Below are 24,974 nucleotides of genomic sequence, written 5' to 3'. Positions count from 1 at the left end.
CCACACACCATCTCCGCAAGCGTGGTTCCCCCCCCCCCCCACGGGAATTGGAATACTGATGGAGAAAAGAGATGGCTTATATTCCTGGATAGGAACACCACACCCCAGAAAATCCCCACCCCAAATAATTGGCAGAAAAGGAGAGCGCAGCAGCGTCTCCTGTCCTCACCCTCCCCTTCCCCTCCCCGGTTTCAAGGACACGGAGTCATCCCTGTTTTGACGGCTTTAATCCTGGCTAAATCCCAGCCTCTCTTCCCTCTTCCTGTCTCTCGGGGGATGCGGGAGCGGATGCTTTTGAGGAACGGGGCTGAAGAGGAGCGGCGCTTTCCACCCCCGCGTTAAAATGCCCAGGAAGGGAGCAGCTGCAGCCATTAGAACAGGCGAGGTAGGCCGGGAGGATGGGGATGGTCATGGCAGCAGCCTAGGAGGAGGATGGAGGGTGACGGCGGCCTTTGCAGCACTAACAGCTGTCAGCAGACTTGTTGAATCTGGGGCAGAAGGTTGCTTTTGCGATGGCACCGAGCTGGGCTCTGCACCTGCTCCCCCAGCCTTCCACCTTGGGAGAGCCCGCTGGGCAGTGGAAATCTCCCGCCTGTTTCAACAGCAAGCTAAGATGTTGTGGCTGCAGTAAGATACAGCCTGAGGCTGTTGAGTTAGGGAGCAGCCCTCATGCTTTGCTGTTGGGAACGCTGTGGCTCCAGCCTAGGGAGGTCCCTCCTTGGAACCATACCCGATTTCCTCCATCTCTCTCCAAAGCCCATATCCCTCCAGCTCCTTCTCCCCAGCAGTCCATGTAATCATTCCCCTTCCTTGGAAGCAGCAGAGCCCTGTGCTGAAGCCATCTTGCCTGGTCTCTTGTCTCCTCCACACAGAGCTCAGTGCCGGGATGGATGCGTTTATGAAGGGCTTGTCCAAGGCAAAGGAAGGGGTCGTTGCTGCAGCGGAGAAGACTAAGGAAGGGGTAGCGGTGGCAGCGGAGAAGACCAAGGAAGGCGTGCTCTATGTCGGTAAGGCTGCTGCAGGCACAGCTGCAGAGCTGCCCTGCTAGCTGTGCCCGCCTTTCGCAGGAGGAAACAAATCTGCTAGAGGGAGGGAGGGAAGGAGGAGAGATGGTTCCCATTGCTTGGGTTTTTGTATCATTCTGGCCAGGCCTTCAAAGCTGGCAAATTGGCATCCCTTCCCCAGTTTGATTTCTCCCTCTTCCCCTCAGTGGTGAAGGGACACAATTTACAGGGTGATGGCAACCTAGAAAACTGGAGTCTGATGCTGTGGGGCAGTATCTGCAAAGCAATGCTCTGCATCCTCCTTCCTGAGCACCACCACCCCCTGGGGTTCTGATGTCATAAGTCCCTCAACGTGCAAAAGGTATCACCTTCTTAGGCATACCTGTGGGGTTCTGTTTGTTTTTCAGATATGTGCACAGTCCTTGGGTGATCCAAGAATCTCACGTTTACTGTATTTAAAGCACTGCTAGCAGGTAGACCTGAACCATAATCCTCTTCTAACCAAGGCATACAGAATGAATGGCATGCCCATAGTGGCATATGGGGTCTATGACACAACTAGGAATACCCATAGGATGATGATGATAGTAATTAGTTTTATCCAGCTTTTCAGCCAAAAAGCGTCCCGGAGTGGTTTATAAATAGTGACAAAACAGTACCTGCCTGCAAGCTCACAATTTTAGAAGACATGACACAAAAGGAAAAGGAATGCGTAGGGAGAAGGGGGGGAACCACCTCAGGTACTAGATCTAAGTTTCAGAGTTTTTGTAGTGACTAGCTGGGATGGAAATATTTGGAGAAGAGAAGCCAATGGAGGAAACATTGCTTCCTCTCTTATAGCCTGATGGAACATCTGCTGATAAGATGACAGTTCAGGGAGTGACCTGTTGAAGCTGGTCTCTTAGAGCCAATGCAGAAGCCCTGTAGTCCCATCTCTCCCTCTCCTGTAGCCTGATGGACTGGCTGCTGATTGGAACTCTACAAGACCCAACACTGCGTGGTTATTCCTTAATTCTGTTTTCGTTCCTTCTCAAGTTCCTGGCCTTCTTGGTCTCATGTGAAAAAGCAGGCACAAGGTGCAAGCTGGATGTAAAATAAATGAAATAGTAGTTTTAAATGGGCGTGCAAGCTTTCTAGTTTCCCAGAATGCAAACATTATGAACATTATGAACATTATGATGTATGCATGGCCTAATGAAGATTGTGAGCTAGGAAGTCTTATCTTTTTTAACGGGTTGGTCCAATAAAATAAATAAATGTTAATTAATTTCTGCCTGCTCCTGCATGTAGAACGATGAGGCCCAAGCCTTTGGCTCAGTGTTGCCCTAGGAAATTTCTTTTAATACAAGAGCTGCTGCCCATAGATATAGACACCCCAATGCAGCGATCTGTATTTCGGGGAACAGAGGAGGACAATCTTCTTAGCTTCTCTCCTTCGGATGTAATAGAGGGACCATAATGTGGCTAAAGCAGAAGGACCTCAGAATAGTAAGATGCATTTATGGTCCTCCTTTCCTCTCCCTGCCCCCAATAATTTAAGGCTTGCTTAGGTTCTGGATGGGATGTGTGCAGATGCCAGCCCAACCTTGAGGCTGGTGTTTCCGGGGAACCTTCTGCCAGGGCACAAGTGGGGTATACCACTGCAGTTTATTGGGCAACATGGTAGGGAAAAGGCATGGGGATGGCTCTCTTGTCTGCTGCTTTTGTGTCTGGCTCTGCATGAGAGCCAGATGGATGAATATTCATAAATGCCTGCTCTGCATTCAGGACCTACCTTGCCTCTTACAGATTCATCAGCAAAATGGCCCCAATCAGCATGGGCAAGTCAGATCTTCTTCTGTCATACCACTCCCTCTAGCCAGGACAATGAGATGCATATCCAGAGTGCTTCTCCTTCTAGGACTTCATCTACCATCTTCTCACTGACACTTTTGTCAGCTGTCACTTTTATTTCACTTTGTCCCTCACTGGTCTTCATTGTTGGCGGTCCTCTTGTACATATGAGTTTCTTCCTCCTAGAATTGTAGGTTCAGTTAAAATAAAATGTGAATGTGTACAATTGCAGGCATCCACTGGAATTCATTTGATGCATTCCACCTCCCCCCCCCCAAAAAAAAATACAAGGTAGCAACAGAATTCCTGGGTGAGATCAGGAAGAGTAGATCAGGAAGGGTAGTCAAAAGAGAGGAAATGGGAAGAAGGAAATATTAAGCCATTGCTGAAAAATAGGCAAGAGATTTAAGTGCACAGGTGCAATGGCACAAATTTGCTTTTGGGAGAAAAAGAGAGAGATTCTGATAAGGGACAGAGCAAGAGTGAGAAAGTGAGAGGAGGGTAAGACTTCTGTCCACTAGTGAGGTCCAAACTTTTATGGGGGAAATTATATACATTGTGATGGCATTGTCCACATCACATCATGTTGTTTATATGTCAGTCTGGACAGGCTCTTCACAGCAGAAAACTTAGGAACCCACCCTTCCTTGAATATTGTTGTGGGCAGATATTACAGTACTGTATAGGCCCACCAGATGTCCTCAGACCAGGGCCGGATGGCGGGGCTGGAGGAAGTGGACAGCGGCTGGAGGGCGGCTCCTCCGGTGGGGAAGAGGAGGAGGCTGGACGTGGTCCCTCCCGGCTCAGCTGTATGCTTCATGCCACGGTGGCCATGGCAGATGGAGGCTCCGGGCGTGGCACTGCTTCGATGTGGCATGGCGGAGGCAGGCGAGGGTGGCGAGCTGATGCTGGGAGGTGCTGTGTCCAACCTCCGCCTCTTCCCCTCCAGAACTTGGCGCCCTGCACCACTAGCCTCTATGGGTAAGACGCCCCTGTCTCAGACTACAACTCCCATCAGCCTTAGATAGCATTTGTTACCTTGTGGTTAATGGGAGTTGTATTCCAAAAGATCTTCCTGCTTCAGACTTTACTGCCTGTATCACCCAGTCTTTCTTTGTCTCATTTTCTGTGTATCTCTGCTTATGTCTTTAAATAAAAATATTAGGGGCTGTGGAATGGCATGCTTAAAAAAAAGCACTCTTTTTTGCAACTACAAAATCAATTCTGCATCTGAAATAGATTATGCGGATTTTGACATGTGCATGCATAGGGTGGATTCAATCTAGCACTAAGTAGGGTGTGCATGCATGGAATGAGGTCTACTTGTGCAGCAAGGACCACCCCCCCCCATTTCATGCCCCTGCCTGCCCCTAAACTTGTTCTTCGGGTTCCCCTAATCCTCCAGACCAGATTAAAGTGGTTCACAGTGACGGGGGAAGGGAAGTCCCATTGCTTGAGCAGGCTTCATTGCATGCACATGGCAACTTGATTGAATCCCACCCATAGCTGCATGCATGGATATACACCAGTGTGGTGTAGTGGTTAAGAGTGGTAGTCTCGTAATCTGGGGACCCGGGTTCGCGTCTCCGCTCCTCCACATGCAGCTGCTGGGTGACCTTGGGCCAGTCACACTTCTTTGAAATCTCTCAGCCCCACTCCCCTCACAGAGTGTTTGTTGTGGGGGAGGAAGGGAAAGGAGAATGTTAGCCGCTTTGAGACTCCTGAAGGGGAGTGAAAGGCGGGATATCAAATCCAAACTCTTCTTCTTCTTCTATTTAGTATTTACAGATCTTTCCTTCCCCTTTTAGCAATAGAAGAAAGAACATATAGAAAAGGCCTGGGGAAGAGGATAGGAGTTGTAAGGATGGGGAGATGTTTATTGGAGGTTAAAGGTTGGGGCTGACATGTTAAGTGAACAATGGATGCCCAAACCACCTTCATTAGGGAGGGGCCGTGGCTCAGCGCTGGAGCATCTGCTTTGCATGCAAAAGGTCTCGAGTGGGATTCAATCTAATACCGCAAATACAGGATATGCCATTATAGCTGATTGGGAGGTGTTGTGCAAACAAACCCACGTAAAGAACCCCAGCAACAACTCCACAGCCTTTTTTGGTGAGAAGGAAAGTGACAGTAAAATGCACTGGAAGTGTGGGGGTAAGCCTTGCTTTGATGCAATGTCATCACACCTCCTCACAAGCAAGCAAGAATGAATGAATGTTCATTAAATAGCCACTGTCACTTAACTTCCCTGCAAACAAACCTGGATGAGTGCTCAACAAACAGGTTGTTTGGAAGTACCAAACGTTTTGGTGGTGCTAGGAGAGCACTGAATCTGTGGGTGGTATGCAACAGTTACTCAGAGTGGAGCTGTTGAAATGAATGGACCTAAATTCAGTCATGTTCATTAATTGTAATGGGTCTACTCTGAGTAAAACCCTTGTCAGAAGACTGCCGTGTAGTTTATAACATAGAACACAAATATTCATAGATAATATCTATACAGTGTAAAAATTCTATACAATATCAAAAGTGAAAGAGTTATATATAATAATAGTAATTAAAATATATAATAAAATACAGCAACACCATAAAAATAAGGGAAGAGAAAATTGGCAGGAGGGTATCTAAAATAGTGCACAAATATGGAATCTTATCTCTACTGAAGAACTACATAGAGAGTACCCAAGCAGTCTGCCTCTGCTACTACTGTTATAAACTTGTGGATCTTGGGTTCACAGTAGCCAGCTGTAATAATCCAGTTCAGGGATGAGGAACTTGTGCCCCCCCCCCATATGTTGTTTGACTTCAACCCACACCGACCCTAAGTATATATCCTACAGTTTCCTCACCCCATGTTATCAAATAGTGGGGCAGCCTAATGGTTGCATGGTGACATGGAGAAAAACCTGAAATTAATAGAATCATAGAATTGTAGAGTTGGAAGGGACCCCGAGGGTCATCTGGTCCAACCCACTGCAATGAAGAAATCTCAACTGGATCATACATGACAGATGGCCATCCAACCTCTGCTTAAAAACCTCCAAGGAAGGAGAGTCCACCACTTATTGTAGGAGTCGATTCCAGTGTTCAACAGCTCATACCATCAGAAAGTTCTTCCTGATGTTTAATCAGAATCTCCTTTTTTGTAACTTGTAGTCATTGGTTTGGGTTCTAGCCTATGGAGCTGGAGAAAACAAGCTTACTCCATTTTCCATGTGGCAGCCCTTGATATATTTGAAGATGGCTATCATCTCTCCTCTCAGTTTCCTCTTTACCTGGCTAAACATACTCAAGTCCCTCAACTGTTCCTCATAAGGCATGGTTTCCAGATCCTTGATCATCTTGGTCACCCTCTTCTGCACACGTTCCAGCTTGTCAGTATCCTTCTTAAATTGTGATGCCCAGAACTGGACACAGTAATCCAGGTGTGGTCTGACCAAGGCAGAGTAGAGCAGGACTATTACTTCCTTTGACCAGGACACTATACTTCTGCTGATGCAGCCTAGAAGAGCACCAGCTTTTTTTGCTGCTGCATCACACTGTTGACCCATGTTAAGTTTGTAGTCTACTGAGACACCTAGATCCTTTTCACATGTACTACTGGCAATCCAAGAGAGAGAAAATATTTGAGGCAGGTGAAACTCTCCCTCCCTTTGCAGCTAAGATGTGCTATTGTAGCCACAGCTGCCCTGAAGAAAAGAGGCAGGGCCTTTTGGTGTGAGGCCCCAAGGTGGCAGAAGAAGGCTACGGGTATAGAGAGGAAGAATAGGAGCTACTGCCATTGCTGCACACATGTAATGATGTGCACAGATCTCCGTGGAAAAGATGGCTGTGTGGGAAGGAATAAAATAGGGAAGGTCTGGGTCCAACTTTGCAACATTTATTACACTAATCTAAGGGTATTTTGCCCATTACCAACTGTTTTGTGCTAATGATTACTTTTTAAAGCCCAAAATGGTCTAGGATACCTTAGGCATCACCTCCCATCTCATTCCTGTCTGTCGCCCATAATCAGAAAGGGGAGGTCATTCTCTGTGTCCCCTGCCTAAGGTGGAGGCACAACTGAGCGGAATAAGGAATAAGCTTCTTAGTGGTTGCACCCATATCATAGAATCATAGAATTGTAAGGGACCATGAGGGTCATCTGGTCCAACTCCTTGCAATGCAGGAATCTTTTGCCCAACATGGGGCTCAAACCCACAACCCCGAGATTAAGAGTCTCATGCTCTACTGACTGAGCTATGAAGATATCTTGGCCACCTCCCCTACTGTTTTTCATCAGTTACTGAATATATTTTAATTTTGGCAGGCTTTTATGAAGCACATATATGTTGATCCTGTGTCTTTTTCAATAATTTATTTCATATTGCTTTATGAAATTGTGCTGAGAGATGTTGTAAACCACACTGACCGATATATTTACACTAGAAGACCAGGATGTCAATATTTTAATAATTCCTGAATGATTATATGAATGAACTTAGAATGAAGTGGGTCCATTTTTGATTGTGAGTGGGTCTGTGGGGCCATATTTCTGAATGCTCCCCCATATTTTAAAAAAACAAACAAACCTCCCTGCATGTACAGAATTATCACACCAGGTAAAATGGCCAGATATAACCTTCACACTGATATGCTAGTGTGCATATGGAAGAATGTTACCAAAAAATAATAGCCTTATGTAAAGATTGTGGCTATCAGAACTTAGGGCTGGAGTCAACTTAATAGTTGTGATCACAGGAGATGGCATGAGTCCTACTAGCACAATGAGGCTTTCCCCTTTTCTCCTTCCCATGCCCAACATGTCCCCAATCAGATCGGGGGACTGAGGAGAAGCCCCAGGTCTGCATGCAGGGGGAAGAGCAAAGAGGTCATTCCATCAGGAAAGCTGAAACTCTTTGCACAGACAGAGCAATCTCCATAGCGCTGCGCTGAATTCCACCCTTAGCCTGGATTCTCACAGGAGCAAGTAATGTGGCAATCCTGTGTTCACCTACCTGAGAGTAAGTCCTGTACAGTATAATGCACTAGTACTTATTTCCAGTAAGTGCCAATGAGTTTTTTTCCAGGGTGTTTGGTATGTTTAGCCTGGTGAAGAGGTGATAAATGTTTAATTTTTAGCCTGGAGAAGAGGTAATGTGATAGTCACCTTCAAATATTTGATGAGCAATGGGTTCAAATGACAAGAAAAAAGATTAGGAAGAAGGCAGTGGACTCTCCTTTGTTAGAGGTTTTTAAGCAGAGGCTGGGTACCAAGTGTGTTTCTTGGGAGGTGCTTGGACTAGATGAGTTTTGAGATCCTGTCCAATTTTCTGCATAGGATCAGGCTGTCCATTATACTGTTTTTGATATCAGGCTGTGATTTCTGTGGCTTATGTAGCCAAATAGTCACCTCCCACATGCAAAAGGGTCGTATCAGTACGTTGGGAGAACCTTAAGATTTGGAGAAGTAAAAAAACCCCAAACCCTTTATAGCACCTAAGCACACTCAGTGGCCACAGAATGCTGACTAATTGGGGGAACAGAATGGAGCAGCATAGGGAAGGACTTAACTAATGGAAGAGTGAACAAGAGCAGTCCATGCTGCAACATTTCGTTGCAGGTTCCACTCATTTCCTTTTATTATCACTGTCTCAAATGCACAGAATTCTATTTGGCTAAAGAATCTGGTTGACAGGAGAATCTAGCCTTGTTCCACGGCAGAAAACCCAACCAGTCCACAAGCCAGTAATTAATTATCTTCATTATTGCTGCATGCAAGCAGGGTAATGGAACAGAGAGGTAAAACACCATTTTGCAAACTTTTGATATTGAAGGTTGTCTGAAGAAAATGTTGGTTAGCAGGCTTAAGGTTTAACTAGTACAACTATTTGGGATAGGGCTGCAGCTCAGGGGCAGAGCATCCGACTTGCATGGTCAGTCTCTGACATCTCCAAACAAGGCTGGGGATGTCTCCTGCTTGAAACTCTGGAGATCAGCTACCGGGCAGTATTAAGACAGTCCTGACCAGGATGGGCCATTGGGTCTGACTCAGCATAAGGCAGCTTCTCGTAATCCTAACCAACCCATGTAAAGACTGGTGGGAGGGTAATTATCACAAGCAGGGAATGTCAGAGGGAAATGAGGGGCAGATGCCATGTACTGCAGGGTGTTTAATAGGGAGAGCTTCTGCTTTCCAGGCAGTCTCCCGTTCCCTAGGTATGCCCTGCATTCGTTGTTCCTAGAGGGATGACCTTGCATCTGGCTGCAGCAACATGTTTCTTGGAACAGGCCCAGCATAGCAAGCAATTCAGAGAGCTGGAAGCGCCCGGTCCTTCCCTTTAATTACCACTCTAGCCATTTTGTTTCTTGGGCATGCTTTATTGGCAGGGATTTTAAGACCTTTCTCCAGATTGCTGATTAAAAAAGCATATTGAAGACCGCTGGGCCTGCAGGCGATCCCTCTGGGATCTTAATGCAGACATCTCTGGTTTCGGCGCACTTAATCATTGGATTGTGCACTTTATCAATATGGCGTGGTGCTACTTTCTTAATTGGAATGTCCTAAGGAAGCAAGTCCAAGTCCCTTGAAGCTGTTTTTTTTGTAATGACTCGGTTACCCTTATGAACCAGTGCTTGTAAATAATAAAAAGAGCGATCCCAGAAGATGCTGGGCAGCAACACTGACCATGTGGTCTGGGAAGTGGAAGAAGGAGGGAGGGAGTGCTTGGAGGCCAGTTGGCTTCTCCAGTTGTGCCAGGAGGGCACAGTAGAAAAAGGCAGGAGTGGCATCTGCAGGGAATTCCCAAGTTACGCCCTTTCCACCCCCTGCTAGATGTGCTACAGAAATCAGAGCAAGAGCACAAAGGAGAAGCAGCTAGCCACCACTTCAGTCCCGGGCCCTAAGTAGAGGCAGAATCTGCTGTGAAACTAATGAATCTTAAGCTTCAGGGCCCCTATTCCCAAAGGGGCCCCAGAAGTGAATTTAGTACACATTGCTTAAAATTTTGGGGTCTAGTAATCCCAATTTGAGTTGCACAACTCAAATTTATTTATTTGTTTTTGGCTGTGTATAGTTCAACAGTCCCATAGTTTGAGAGTCAGTAGCACAGATGTTGTGAAGGTGTGGGGATCTATCATGGAACAACCCCATTGAAGAAGGTAACACTGGTTACCTAGACATTGTTGCTAGTTGCAAAGGGGTCCCCATAAGAGATCAAGCTTTAGGGCCCCAAAAATGTAGGTCCTCCACTGGCCCTAAGTGTGAGGAATGTATTTCTGTTTTTTAGGGTTCTATCCCGTGTTCATCGTATTCTGATAATGGAAATGACTAACTTAGGTCTATTAATTCCAGTGGGTTTCCTCTGCAGAGAGCTTAGTTGGATACAACCCTTAGTCTGCAAAGTGCTTCACTGTCTTTCCCCTACAGATGTGGAAACTGGCGAGTGTTTCAGTTGAACTGGGAGACCATGTCCTAAGAGGGAGGCTGCACCGTCAGGTCTTGCCTGCATGCTGCATTGGAAATGCCTCCCAAGGGTCTCATCTCACGGCTATGTGGATGCAGAGGTGCTCAGTGGCAGTGGTCATGCTTTGAAAGTGAAGACCCAAGGTTCAGTCTTTTGATGTGCATCAAGACCCTGTTATCAGTTGAGTAGAGGGTGTTGGGTTAGAAGATCCAATGTTCTGCATCGATATAGGCTGCTTTATATGTTCATAAGCCCCCTGCCTGAAGCTTTTTGTGAAACACTGTTATTCTTCACTGCCCTTGTCTCTTGTCTCAATGTTCTGGTGGTGGTGAGCTAGGTCATTAATATCCCCATTTTACAGTGTGAATGGTGATACAGTCTCTCACCCAAGGCTTGGCGAGCTTTGAGAGAAAATCCTATGCAAAGGGACCCCCAGATTTTGCAGTAAGAAGAGTAGAATTCTGCAACCTGTATAACTCACACAGATTAGCAGTTTCCCCCCTCCCTTAATTATGCACAATTTATTCAGCTGCCAGTGGTGTAGCGTGGGGGGTGCAGGGGGGGCCGGCTGCAACATCTGGGGGTTAGGGTTAGGGGGCGCAAATCCATGGGTTAGGGGGCGCAAATTACTTGCCTTGCCCCGGGTGCTGACAACCCACGCTACGCCACTGTCAGCTGCTCTGCCCACCATGGAGTAGTAAGGAGCTATTTAGGGCACTGAACTGAACGCTGAGCTTTTTATACAGTAACAACTCTGACTTCTGAGAATTACCCATACAAGTTCAAGCCTATCTTTACAACCATAAGGTCTAGAAACATGCTTACTTATTTAAAAGAAAGTCGGGAGAGAAAACAGAGATTCTTAGGATGCTGAATTTTGCTGTCAATACCTCATTCTGCAGATTACAGTATTAGCCATCCAATAAGTGCATGGTTGATGAGGGATTTTTAGGTCTTTTATGGGCATGCCTGGAGCCCAAATTACACTTGATGTTAAGTGTGTGTTTGCTACTTGCTAATGGGAAATCCCCCCACCATCAAATGCCACCTTTAGGGAGATGGGGGAAGAGATCTTCAGAACTGCAGCAGGAGCGGAAAAGAGTTACTTGCCCTTCACCCTACTCGGATCCCATTTTCTCCCTGACCCACAATCTGATACCACTTCCACATTTTTAAAAACCTGTATGTTAAATGCAAAGGAAGATTTAACTTCAGCTCCAATTTAGCCATCAGTTTCTCCTGGCCCACTCTTCCCAGGATCAAGGAGAACTGGACAAGAGGGGCTAGAATGCTGTGCTGGTGTTGATGCCTGATCCCTGCTGTTCTGAACTGTGCATCTCCCTTCAGGCAGATTTGTTTGCCGTAGGAAAAAAAATACTTGCTGAAATTGGTGAAGCTTTGGAGGTGTAAACTTGACCTCAAGGGACAGATGCCCACAAAGTATCCATTTTGGAATGGAGGTTGTTTACAAGAGCTCAGGTCACCTCAATTGCTAAGCAGGCAGGGTGTGAAATCTTTGGCTGTGGCCTAACCTCTTTCTTGGCCGTCAGCATGATAATGCTCTTTGCCAAGGAGGGATTTAGCATCTGCAGGACAATTGCTGGAAAGCTTCCAAGGGAGTAAAACAGCCCTTGTGCCAATTATACTGCTGGAAGGAGGTATTGGTAGTGGACGGGAGCCTCCGGCATGCTGGAGCCCTCCCTCCCCAACTGCCCAGGACTGTCTGGGATACTTTAGGTGCTATGCACACCTGACCCCAGCATGTCCCCATTGGACCCGTTAAGGGAGATCAGATCATAGCAGATTACGCTGCCTAAGAGATGACTTACAGTGACTGCTCTGACAGCGGCCTCCAGCCGTCACATACCACACTCTCCGATGCTGTGCACCCCTCTCCCCTGGCTGATTATGGGATTCCCTGCTGGGAGGGCTGGGTGCTGTGGTGTTAGCTACATTTCCAGGACCTGGAAGGCTATATTTGCCTGCACATATGGGCTTGCAAGGGCAAGGCACACATCTTTATTTTGAACAAAGCCCCCAGGCATGAGCAGGGCAGCTTGCAGAGGAGGAGGAGGAAGAGATGCAGTGGCCTCATATGTTTAAGCATGGATTCTGCTAGCACATGCTCCAGAGAGGCAGAGGAACCTCAGGGAGAAATGCTGGATGCAGCAGTGCTTGGAAAGGATTGCTGGCCAGACAAATATGGCCAATGAAAGCACTGCTGGAGGGAGGGGGGCATGATTAATGCCACCCTTCCCTGGAAGAAGGCAATGTGAAAAGCACAGTGTGTCGACCAAAGTCGTTTTTGCTCCCTGGTGGTTGAGCATTTTAAAACGTTTTATTGCACCACTCAGACACCTGTTCCTGCCTTCCTCCAGCTCCCCACTTGCCCATTTTGTTGCCTGAAGCAGATAGCTTCACCTGGTGCATGACAGGGCTGGCTCAGGGGGAGCAGAGTTAAGGGCTAGCAAGGTAAGTTGATCCCACCTGTTGCTGCTTCAGGATGCTCCACAAGGGGGTGGTGTAACCAGGAGCACTAAAACAATGTTGGGTGTAGAATTGTAGAGTTGGGAGAGCTTCTCTCTGCCCCTGCCTGAAGGTTTTGGGAGAATCCATGAAAAGCAGTGTAGTTGGAGTGGGGGAATATAAGCTCCATGGAGATGCAGTGATATACTTTTGGGGCTCAGCTTTCTTTTAGTACAAGGCCTCAGCCTTGGCATATGTGAAACATTAATAAAGCGGAGTGCCTTTGAATGTGTACAGATTGAATTAACTTGACTGCTTTTTCATTTTATTTTTATCTTGCCTTCTGTTATAGAACTCAACAGTTTGCCTCCATAAATCTAGGTTTTGGAGCAGGCAGAGCTTTCCAGACATGGCTCAAGCCACAAAACACCTCCTGCTACGGTTTCTGTAAATGATCATAGCACGTTCTTTGCATATTCAGGCAAGCCTTGAGAGTTACACTTAAAATGGCCTCCTGCATGAGTCACTGCAGATTCAGGTAGATGTTGATGTGATAGTTGTATTCCAAGAGCGGTTTCCCTTCACAGAGGAAGGCTCACCTACAAATACCACTGTTCCCGATACACAAGGCCTGTCCCCAGGGTTGTCATTGGAAGCCCCGCACAGCACTTAATGGTGAAACCTGTCTGTGTCAAATGGCACTGCAAGTCACATTGTTTCATAGGCATGCATCTTTGCATAAGCTCACCCTCATGACTGTACCGTGCATGCATATACACAGCACAGCCAGAAGATAGATGTGGAGTCCTTAGGATTTTGACAAGCTCAGCCACTCACCTCACATGTAGATTGTTTTTTAAAAAATATTTTATTAATTTAGCGTAGTTATTACAAAATCAAAACAAAATATTACAATTATATAACATATGTACAAAGTTCTCAATAATGTTATTAATAAAAAAGAAAACTATAGAAGAAAGAAAAAAGGAAAGAAAGAAGGAATAAATCTATAAAAAGGAAAAGAAAATTAGAAAAAGAAAAAAGAAGAAAATAGGAAGTTTCTTCCAAGTTTATTCTACATCTATTTCAATAAGTAAATAATAATAAAATGTCATTGATTGTCTTCCACCGCTTACACTGCACTTCCTATAAACATTTTAAACAAAGTTACAGTATATCTGTTATTCCATATTTTTCTCTCCCATAGAATCCCACATAGATGATCAATTCAATAAATTATCTAGATCTCTCACAAGTCTACTCTAAACACAACCAAAACCTTGTATTTGATCCTTGTCTGCATAAATTATCATTTAAACATTTCCATTGTTTCTGTATTATACTTTTCGGTTTTTGTCTTATTAAATCAGTTAACTTTGCTAATTCCAAATATTTGCATAGTTTGTTCAACCATTCCTCTTTGGTTGGAATGTGGGAATGAAGATTTATTATTTTGTAGCTTTTCTTTATCATCTCACAGCACAGAAACTGACGTAACTGGAGCTTTGATTTTGATAGTACCTCATGAATTGAAAACTTAGCAGAACCCTGTGATATCTGGACTTTCATCTGGCCTTTGTTAAGATCTGTTAGCTAGGAAGTTCAGGCTTATCTATGTATATGTGATAAACCAGGTTCCATTTTGCTCTTTTGGATACTTGGAATTTAAGAGGTGGCTCGCAACACTGAAGAGCTGAGCTAGTATAGTACAGTGGTACCTCGTGCTACATACGCTTCAGGTTACATACGCTTCAAGTTACAGACTCTGCTAACCCAGAAATATTGGTTCAGGTTAAGAACTTTGCTTCAGGATGAGAACAGAAATTGTGCTCCAGCGGCGTGGCAGCAGCAGGAGGCCTCATTAGCTAAAGTGGTGCTTCAGGTTAAGAACAGTTTCAGGTTAAGTACGGACCTCTGGAACAAATTAACTACTTAACCCGAGGTACCACTGTATAGTTGTTTCTACCTGTGGAATGCCCCACCACAAGAAGTCAGTGGAAGATCATCACCCTTCGCAAAAGATTTACTGTATACTCCAGAAAGTAATAGAGTATTCTCTTTCACATTCTCCTCAGCATCAAGCTGCAATTTACAGCTAAAGGCTTATCCAAAAAAAAAGCAGAAATGCTAGCATTGGCAAGGCACTATTCTGCCTTGAGGTGGGATACACAATCTTCCGGTAATAAGCTTCCATTTTTAAAAAGGCAGTGGAATCTTGTTGGGCTTGATGATGTTATTTTTTAAAAAATTAAATGGGTGCATGTGGACCCACACACTTCATTGGTAGAGACTCTGCCTCCAAGGAAGAATTTAAAATCCCATCCAGGCACTGACCAGACAAAGAACAGCTTGGTGTTTCAGCAGGTGGCTGCATCATGCATCCTCAGTTGATTCCTTAGAGTTTAAAAAAGATGTGGGGAGAAAGGGGAAGTTGCATCAATCATTCCTAGTGATGTCACAGGCATTAGCCAATGAATGCTTGTGATATTCTTGCACCTACATAGCACCCACATCGTTCACAACCATCATTGCTGCTTGCCTACCAGTCAGGCTATTTTCTCAGTGACAAAACGTCGTCTGTAGGTTGGAACTGGGCAATATACATTCAACACAAGTGCTGCCTTGAAGAAAGACACACCTGGGTTCTCTGCAACAATTGTGTAACATTTGTGCATTTATTGTGTACTGAAATACTAAAAAAAAAAAATCCAGAGGGGTAGCAATTTCAGTCATGAACTCCTGGGAATAAGCCAGATTTCACCACAAGGGGGCCTTTTGCATTATGTCAGATGAGTTTAAGGCCAATAAATTTGGTACACAGGGTTCCTTCTGTCAAGGGATAAGCAGCTCCACCTTTCAGTATTTGTTGCAGACCTCATAATGAGTATGACTCTTGCCAACAACAACTGCTTTATTCTGCCTGTCATATTTCCCTGCTATTGGCATCTTCCATGGTGAATGATAGGCAGCTGCCACCACCCATGTTCTTTGAGATAACCAGCCTCATTTTATTTGGATCTTGTCTTGGTGCCTCTGAGTCAGCGGTGATGTCAGATCTGTGCACTTGGCATGGGCAGTTCAACTTAAAACCCAATCTCCCCAGTTGTAGCTTCTTGCCTAGAACCTTGTGAGCGATGCAACATTTTGGGAGCTGATCATCTGTCTGCCTTGTGTTTTGTTAATGAGGTTTATCTTCTTTTATTAACACTACACCGTGTGTATGTGGTGTCAGGGTGTGCTAGACAGCTTTTTATAGCTCAGCAAGTTTAGAATCAGGGACCTTTCCCTCCCCACAGCTGCTGCCTACTGTTCTCTCACATCGCTCTACAGTAATTTCGCAGCCCCCTGCCTCCCTTCTGAGACACGGTCTCTTGGCTAGCTCTCAAGTTTGTCTGACTAGAGGACCAAGCGCTATGAACATCAGTCTAAAGGATGGGGGACTTGTGCCCCCCCGATGTTCAATGATGTGTGGTGTGTGGTGGCAGAGTGTCATCTGGAGGACCTAAGGAACAAATTGCTTGTTGTAACCATACATGTCCATTCAAACCCTGAGAGCTACTTGTGATTTGGAGTGAGGAAGGCTGGAAGGGAGTGCTTAACCTGGACACCACTTGCCTTGAAATATTCCCAACCCTTCACTTTGGGGTTCCAGAAATGTTTGGAAATGTAGGTGGGTTGGGAGCAGAAAAGCAAGTGCTGGGGAAAGAGTTCAAGTCACACATTCCACACAACGGCTACCCCTAGCCATGGTGTCTGCATTGCTTCCAGTCTTAGAGGCAGTATGTCTCTGATTGCTAGCTGCTGGTAATCACCAGTAAAAGTCATGTCTTGCTTGTAGGCATCTAGTTGGCCACCGCAGAGCTGTTCATATTACGGTAAGTCTCAGTCAATGGGTTCAGGATTGCAACCTGACTTTGTGGTCATAGGTGGTGCAGTAGTTAAGAGTGTTGGACTGAAAGATCCAGATTTCGATCATTGCTAGAGCCATGAACCTCATTCCATGACTAGGAACAACTGCCAGGGACTGCCCTGTTCCTTCCTTCTTGCATAGATGCAGGGTGGGGGCCCTGGTGGTCAGTAGGGCTTGCTGGTGGAGAGTGGCTGAGAGGCAAGCTGGCAGCTAGACAAGCCATGCCATTTTTCTGCCTTGCAGTGAGGTCTGATAAGGAACAGCTGGGAGAGACAGAGGTGTGGACAGCGAGGGTTCAGAGTTATTATTGTTGTTTATTGAATTTGTATACTGCCCTTCATCCGTAGATCTCAGGGCAGTTCCTTATAACTGAGGAGGAAGGTAAGGGGCGTGAGGGTCCAGCCAAGCCCAGCAGGAAGAAGGTGCTGGAGAAGAACTAGAGGAGGAGCAGGCCACAGGGAGAGGCCTCAGATGACAACTAACCAGTTCCCCAACAGGGAACTGCTGGATTGTATTCAGTGGGGAATCGGAGTGTGATGGCACACCTTGCTCCTAATAAATATGTGAATTAAACAATCCAGTGGTTGTGTCTATTTTGTGTGAAGGAAGAGAAGGACCAAGGGCATAGACACATGGGCTTTTGATGTACCCTTGCACATAGAAACCCAACTGTGATGTTGGGCCAGTCACTATTTCTCAGCCTTTCCTACCTCACATGTTTACCTTTCCAAACTAAAAGGCCATGGCAATAAGGGCATAATTGCACAGATACAATTTGATCACTCTTTCCTTTCTCTTCATTACATACCCCACAGAAGGCTGTGTTTCCTGCCACCATGTTGTGAACCAGCCCAAGAGCAGGAGAGGCAGTATAGAATTATTTTAAATATGGGCATTCACTTCTTTCAGTTTTTTTCCTACATTCTATTACTCTTGGTGCCATAACCCTTCTTCTTTGTGGCATGGAGTCATTTGGGTGACTGTCTGGTCTCAGTATGGTTGGTTGATCGAGTTCTGGGAGATGGGGAGGTGGCTGACTCTCCAAGAGGGCCAAAAGCAGGTGTGTAGTCTCCAAGAGGTGGGGATTAAGTTTCAGAACAATGAACAAGGATCAGAGGGATCCAAATCAAGTGAGCTCCTCTCCTTTTGAGAGTTGTGTTACTCTATCCTTCAAAAAGAATTTCAGTATGTGGAACATATTGTGTCCTTATATGGCAAGTTGTATCAGCCTCATTTTCCCCTCCTCAAATATTAAGGACCCAGGATCTGTGTTCTCCTTTGCTTTTGGTCAGCTGAAGTACTAGTGGGGCCTTCCTTTGAGTGAGCACTTAGGTCAGGAGCAGGGACCCGTGGCCCTCTAGATGTTGCTGGACTACAACTTCCATCAACCCCAGCCAGCATAGCCAATGGCCAGGCATGATGGGAGTTGTAGTCCCAACATATGGAGAGCACTATGTTGGCTACTCCTACCCTAACATAACACTGTAACACCACCAGGAAAAAAGAACAATGGGGGAGGGGAGGTCAGTATGGAGTAGTAATTCACATCAAATATGTGTGAGTAATATGTGCACACAGCTGGCTCTTCAGGATTTATCTCAGGTATTTTGACTGGGCAAACAAGCCTGCTGAGGTAAAATATACAGGAATGGAGAAACTGTGGCTCTCTAGATGTTCTTGCACCCCACTGCCATGAACCCCAGCCAGTTGCTTATGGATGATGGGAGTTGAAGACCCAAAATATGAAGGCCACATTTCTGGCACAGAACCTGAAGATTGGTCAGAAGTAGATGTTTCTGAGACATAGGCACAAAGTCTGAAATGCTGCCTGCTTCCTAAAGGGTTGATCTCCTAAATTTCCTCCCACGTTCTGAAGAAGGCAACTTGAATAGGATTGACCATATCCAATATATGGATGAAAGATTAACTATATTTGGAAGTGTTCCTTCTCACAAATTTTTTATTTTGCAGGAAGATTATTTCTCTGAGAAGAGTCTGCGGCTGGGATGCTGAGGAAATTTTGGGCTGGGTCTGAAGGGCATTGGCTAAGCTTTACTTGCTTCTCCTTATGCTGTGTGGCTATTTATTGCACTGCACATTTTCTCAGGTGACGTTGCTCTTCTCACACGTTTTTGAACTATGCATCCTTTCTCTTTCTCTTTTTAGGAAGCAAAACTCGGGAAGGTGTTGCAGGTGTGGCCTCAGGTATTGGCTGCTTGTGTTCTCCTTTCCCATGCTTTGCCTGGTCACTGAGTGGGCGGCTGTGCTAAAGCGATCACAGGCTAACAGGACAAGCGCTGTCATTAAAACCTCTTATGTAACTGGGCCCAGGACAAAGCCTTCCAGCTGCTTCTCATGCGTCTGCAGAGCCAGCTGTGGGGATTGGCTAAGATACCTGACCCCAGCTTTCCAGAGAAGCAGGCATACAAACCTGGAAGCCTTGGTGAACTTGAACTTGCAAAGTACTAGGGCGGGTAAAGGAATGAGCTTACGCACATTGGTGGAGAAGAAACTGTGATGCCGGGTGAGGGCCCAAACGGGGGGGGGGGGGGTCCTGTGATAGAAGAAGGATTATTGCTTGGCCTTGTGAAACATGTACATAGATAGCAGAGGAGATGGATACAATTCATACGTCTGCTACAGCAGCCTTCAGTTACCAGACCCCTGCTAGACTCCCTTCCAGATGATAAGATCCTTTGCCCCTCATTCAGGATGCGAAAGGCCACATGCTGTTAATCTAGAATAAGGAGCTAGCTGCGTGGCCTCAATATGTTGGTCGCTTTCTTCTGGCTTTCAGTTGCTGAGAAGACGAAGGAGCAGGCATCTCAGCTGGGTGGAGCCGTCTTCTCAGGGGCCGGCAATATTGCAGCTGCCACAGGCCTGGTCAAGAAGGAAGATTTCCCCACTGACCTGAAGGTGAGCATCCCACACTCTTCAGGTGACCTTGAGAAAAAGCACATAGCCCTTGGCCATATAAAAGTCTCCCATAGAAAGGCAGCTGATCCTTGGAGCCTACTGGGACTATCAGTAGATACGATGGGCATTTGGGATTGGTGCAAGATTCCACTTGCCTTGCTCTATCCCACAAAACAGAATCTTGGATATGGTATGGAGTTTTGCTGTATGTTGCTCTTGACAGAAGATAAGCACAATTGGTTGAGCAGCAGAAGATGGAAAGGCAACAAACTTGTGTGACAGTGACATGAACATGTTCAGGATGCCCATTGTCCTGGCACCTCTCAGACTGAGGTACATAAGCAGTGTGGACAGATACAGGCATGCATGGGCAGAAGAACAAATGCCCTTGCATGAGAATATGTGTACTGTGTGCTACATATCAACATGTGATGAATGCCCACATGGGCACATTGTAAGTCTCCAGGCCAGTGACAACTGCACATTCCAGAGGGATGTTTGCATACATTTATGTTGGCATCTCACTTCCGTGTGCATTCATGTTGTGTGCGAACATGTACGTTTGTGCCGGCATGTGCTTTGAAGCCTGCCTACGTGCACGTTTGAGAATGAGTGTGTTTCTCACAGTAGGTGGGTGGGCGGGCAGCCTGCACTGAAACGGTCTGGCAGCTGCAGGGCTGGTCGATCTGAGGAAGGGCTCTCGAATCTTGCAGCCGAGCTGCCACAACGAGCTGAGCCGTTTGCTTCCAGCTTAGCTTAAAATAGCAACAGCTGAAGAAGAAATGAGGCCAGCGCAGCCAGGCAGGAGCAGGCACTCTGTTCTACTCAGCATGGGGGAAGGGAGCTGTGCAGCGTCCCCCCTTCTCCCCACTGAACAGCTCCTGTCACTCGATGAGAAGCACTGTGCAGGGCCAATCACAGCTCAGCCCTTCCTCAAACGGAAGGTTGTAGATCTGCCAGCCACTTTTGCAACTGAACTGGGGAAACAGAATAATTAAGCGTATATTAAGGCTTCATCCAGACATCTAAACATGTGTAATACAGGCCACCTGACCTGCCATTTTTGGTCAGCCGGACTACATATTTGAAGTTAAGTTCTGGGCATGGAACAAAAATGGAAATTCTATATGTACCAGTGACAATTTCTGTTCTTCATATGTGTGGGGATTGCCGCCCCTCCAGGGTCAAGAAGGCAATTCTCCAATTTTAATATTTAGGGGAGACACTTCAAACCAAGGCAACATTTCTAATGACAACTCTAAATTAGAACAAGCAAGCCCACAGAGGCAGCAACAGATTGAATTTGGGCCTCTGAAGGGCAGACTACAGACTTAAGTAAAAATGAATTTATTGATAAAAATATGCAGTAATAACACACCTTTCCACTTATGTGTGGGGTGAACCTCCAAATCATTCCATAGGGCAGGAATGGCGATCCTGTGGCACTCCAGAGGTTGTAGACTGTAACTCCCTCTGTGCCTGATCATTGGCCGTGTTATATAGGGCTGATGGGAGTTGTAGTCCAAAAAACAGCTGGAGACCCAAGTTTGGGAAACCCTGAAGCTGTTAAATTAAGTTAGTTTGTGTTCATATATTTACTTTTTGTATTTACTTACGATTATTTCTAATTGCTTCTAATGTGTCATTTGAATCATTATACACTCAATACATCGTGAGCCACTTTTTGTGGGACAGTTTTGTGGGAAACCAGCATACAAATAAACAAGGATGCTGAATGAGAGCAGTAGCATCTCCTGGACCTACAGTGTCCCTTTTGTTGGAGTGTGAGGAAGTGAGATGTATTGTGACACCCGTGGCTGTGATAACCTCTGCAGCTGCTATGCATGGGATATCTCCCTCTAGCCCTGTGGGGAATGTATTGCTTGAGGCTCTGTTCTTTGCTCTGGGAATATTACAGCATGCTTGGGTGAGGCCGTGGCCAAAGGCGGCTTTAATCCAAAGAAATTTCAAAGTGAGGATGGATATTATCCCCCTTTACTGCAGTGGGGTAGGGGAGTGTTTTGACTCTTGATGCCCTCTGGTCTTCCTTGGAGAAGACGACACTGATTGCCTGAGTGCTCTCCCACCCTGTCCCATTGGGGCAACACTTGTGGGGGGGTTTCCCGCCAAGACGTCCCTGTGCAGATCTGCCATGACCATATTTCATGCAGCGAGGAGCTGTATGACATTTTGTTTGAAAGCCTAGGAGGGAAGTGAGCATAGACAGCGGTACTGAATCTCTTCCTCTTATTTGGCACTCTATGGAAGTGGTCCAGACTTCAAACTCCCACTGACGTTAGTCATGCAGGAAAGAGGCAAAGTGTGCTGTAAGGGGACAAATTATCCCTGCCAATGCAGCCAAGCTACGAATCGGAACAAGACAAGCTATGAGAGGTCTCTCTGTTCCACTCTCCCAATGCTTGACTTGCCATAATGGGTGGCAACTGCTGTTTGGCTCTCATAAAATGCTGGAGTCTGCCTGTGATGAAGACAGTAAGTCACCTGGGGGTTGAAAAGAGAGGACCTCCCTCCTCCCCAAATGAAAAGTGGAGATGGTCTTCCCAGCCCCAGAGGGACCTATTCCTCTACTACCTGTCCTCCTACAGTAGAGAGATTCTAATCCCCAAAATTCGAGGAGAGAGGAGCCTATAAGAATGGGACTACTTTAATACAGGGCATGAAGGCAGTTATTCTACCAAGGTGGTGGGTCTTGAAGGCAGCTGGCCAAACCTGCAAGAACAAGACCTGAGAATCCAGAGAGGCATTCCAAGAAAGCTCCTGAGTAATTAATTGTTAGAAAAAAAACATCTTAGGGACTGATGCCTATAAACCTGCCTGGGACTTTGCAGAAAATAAGGCCTGCCTCTCTGCAGCTGTAAAAACACTTGCAACAGAATCAGGATGAGGGTCAGCAAAGCTAAAGAGTAGGTAGCAACAACTGGCAGCCCTTGGGCTAAACCCTGTCCTCATCTGCACTCTCCCTCCATGTGCATATCCAAAAGCAAAAAGCTATGTGACCATAGGACTAGTTATTAGGGCCCTATCACTGCAGAGGTGGACTCCAGCCCTTGACTTCTCCTTTTCAACTAATATACCAATTATATTAGTATTCAACTGATTAATTAGGGTTGTTAGGGGCCGCTGGGCTTACTTACTTCTCCTTTCCATAGTGTCAGGAATGCTCAGTGCTATGAAGTACTTGCTCTTTTTTGTTCTTAGTAAAAGTTTTCTAAAATATTACTGTAAAAGGTGCTCACATCTTACAGTACACCTCCCACAGCATCTGCAGCTTGCTGATTTTGGCTCTGCTGGGCTTTCTAGAAGAGACACATGGGAAAGACACTGTCAGTGCTTAATAAGATGTTATTCTTTCCACAGCCTGAGGAGGTTGGTCAGGAAGCTGTGGAGGAGCCACTGATAGAGCCACTGTTGGAACCTGAGGGTGAGAACTACGAAGAACCCCCGCAGGTGAGTGGAAAAATTAAGGCAACCTGATGAACAAATGGGGGGGGGGTGCTGTGAAATAAAGTATCTTGGCCTCCCACCAGCTCCCTGTGAAACAGACCCACACACGTCCTAACAACTGATGCAGGATGGGTGTGGTCTCCATTAAGAGGTCACAAGCAAGCAGGTGGTGAGGAAAGGGGAAATACTATAGTATGCATGCAAAATGTTGTAAGTCCCAGGTTCAATCCTGGCATCTCTAGGTAGGTTGGGGAGAGACTCCTGCCTGCAACCTTGGAGAGACCTGAAACCCAATGTAGACAATATTGAGCTGTGATAGACTACTGGTCTTGTGTACTGGGAGGCTTCATTGGGAATTTGAGGAAGCAAACTGGTTGTATGGTCATGCAGGAGAGTAGAGTAGCTGCATTCACAGCAGCTCTTACTGGTCTAATCTGTGCAGATAAATGTAACTGAACAGAATGTGGGAAAGGCTGTATGTTTGAGTTGGTTAGGGCCCAGCTTGGGGACAGCTATAACGTATGGTGGTTAATGCAATTGGCACAGCCAACCTAACAGGAGCTTAGCAAGGGCAATATAGGAGTAAGCCCAGGGCCTGTATCTCAGGTAAGCTTATCCATGTGGGGTCTACCTGGTCACCTCCAGTGCTGGGTTCTGACTCACACCCTCGTTTCACTTCATGACATTTATTCTTTTCAGGAGGAATATCAGGAATATGAGCCGGAAGCATAATGGCTACCCCTGTTCCCGACACTTCCACCAGCAGCACAATAACAATAATGACCCTCCCCCTCCCATCCCTCCTCCACCTCTCCAAAGGAAGGCCTTGATGCAGATGGCGATGGAGAGGAGCCCCAACACCCCATCCTGTCATGAGTTCTTCCTCCAGTTCTGCTCCAAGGGACCTCATCGGGATCTGTGTTTTATGTATCGTGGTCTTTAGCATTAAGAGAAGAATTCTGAAGGCAAACCCTGGCTGCAGCGGTTTGTGTGCGCGCACATTTGCGAGCCCAGCCTTACTGCCCTGTCTCCCTCCCAGCGCAGTAAGGCCAGGCTTCCTTGTGTCAGTAAGAAGCATGTTGTATCTCCTCCGTTTTTAAGCAGAGCATTCCATCACCTCGGCCAGGACCCTGCATTGGGCCTGCTGTACATTTGCTTGCACGTGAATCACGCCAACTCCGCTTCATTACCATTGGTGGAACTTTTTTTTATATCTCTGAATGGATTGTTTACGCCTTTGTGATCTGTCCCTTTCCTGAGCCCCCGCCCCTGGCCTTGTAACAGAGACTCCCTGATTTTGACGGTTCAGAAGTTGTGTCTGTGTATCCCAAACAAAAGGAATACCCTCCCTCTCCTGCCCCCAGCGCTCTGTGTTGTGACTGTGGCATGGATATATACCTCCCACTGTCGCTGTGTGTGCAATCCTGGGGCAACTGCCAGTGACACAGCTGCCCCTGTGTCCATGAATAAAGCCAACTCTTGTCTGTACCTTCTTGTCTGCCTCCACATTGTTCACAAGTCAAGAGGAAAGCAGCTGCCTTGCTGTGTGCTGCAACCAGGGATGGCTTTTATAGACCAGGTCTCCTGTAGCCACTCTGAAACAGTGCAATGAATATATCCTAGGAGTAGGGAGAGGCATCGCTTCTAGCAAGGAAAAGTAAAAACAGATTCAACACCAGTGGAGGCTCAAGTATAGGTACCCAGATGCAAAGGACAACAAGGTTCCTTTTAATATTTAAAATGAAACAGGCATTTCAGCAAATACAACCTTGGAAAGAGATCAAAAATAAAACTGATAGTATTATAAAGGCTTTTATAGATATCCATGATGTGGCCACCCTTAGAAAACTGTGTACGGTTTAGGCCAACACATTTCAAAAAAAGATATTGTGAAGTGAGAAAACAGGCAGAAAAGCATAACAGAAATAACTGGGG

The 24,974-nt window shown here is 46.1% G+C and overlaps 1 protein-coding gene across 3 annotated transcripts in view; it reads left to right on the top strand.

Moving 5' to 3' along the window:
• SNCB (synuclein beta) overlaps positions 1–24,527 on the top strand; it is a 40,168-nt gene extending 15,641 nt beyond the window's left edge. For 2 of the 3 annotated variants that reach the window (XM_079965142.1, XM_079965143.1), the window contains exons 2-6: positions 873–1,007; positions 18,825–18,863; positions 19,456–19,574; positions 22,953–23,042; positions 23,739–24,527. In XM_079965142.1, the coding sequence (XP_079821268.1) occupies positions 873–1,007; positions 18,825–18,863; positions 19,456–19,574; positions 22,953–23,042; positions 23,739–23,771 (416 nt within the window). In that variant the 3' untranslated portion in view covers positions 23,772–24,527. Of the gene's footprint in view, positions 1–188; positions 386–872; positions 1,008–18,824; positions 18,864–19,455; positions 19,575–22,952; positions 23,043–23,738 lie in introns of those variants that run through there. The other variant, XM_079965144.1, reaches the window with a different exon arrangement.
• The last annotated feature ends 447 nt before the right edge of the window (positions 24,528–24,974 follow it).

The sequence above is a fragment of the Podarcis cretensis genome (genome assembly GCF_951804945.1).
Source record: "Podarcis cretensis genome assembly, chromosome: 2".
Classification (NCBI taxonomy): Eukaryota; Metazoa; Chordata; class Lepidosauria; order Squamata; family Lacertidae; genus Podarcis; species Podarcis cretensis.
Note: the sequence above shows the minus strand (reverse complement) of the source record. Positions and strands in the feature narration are given on the sequence as shown.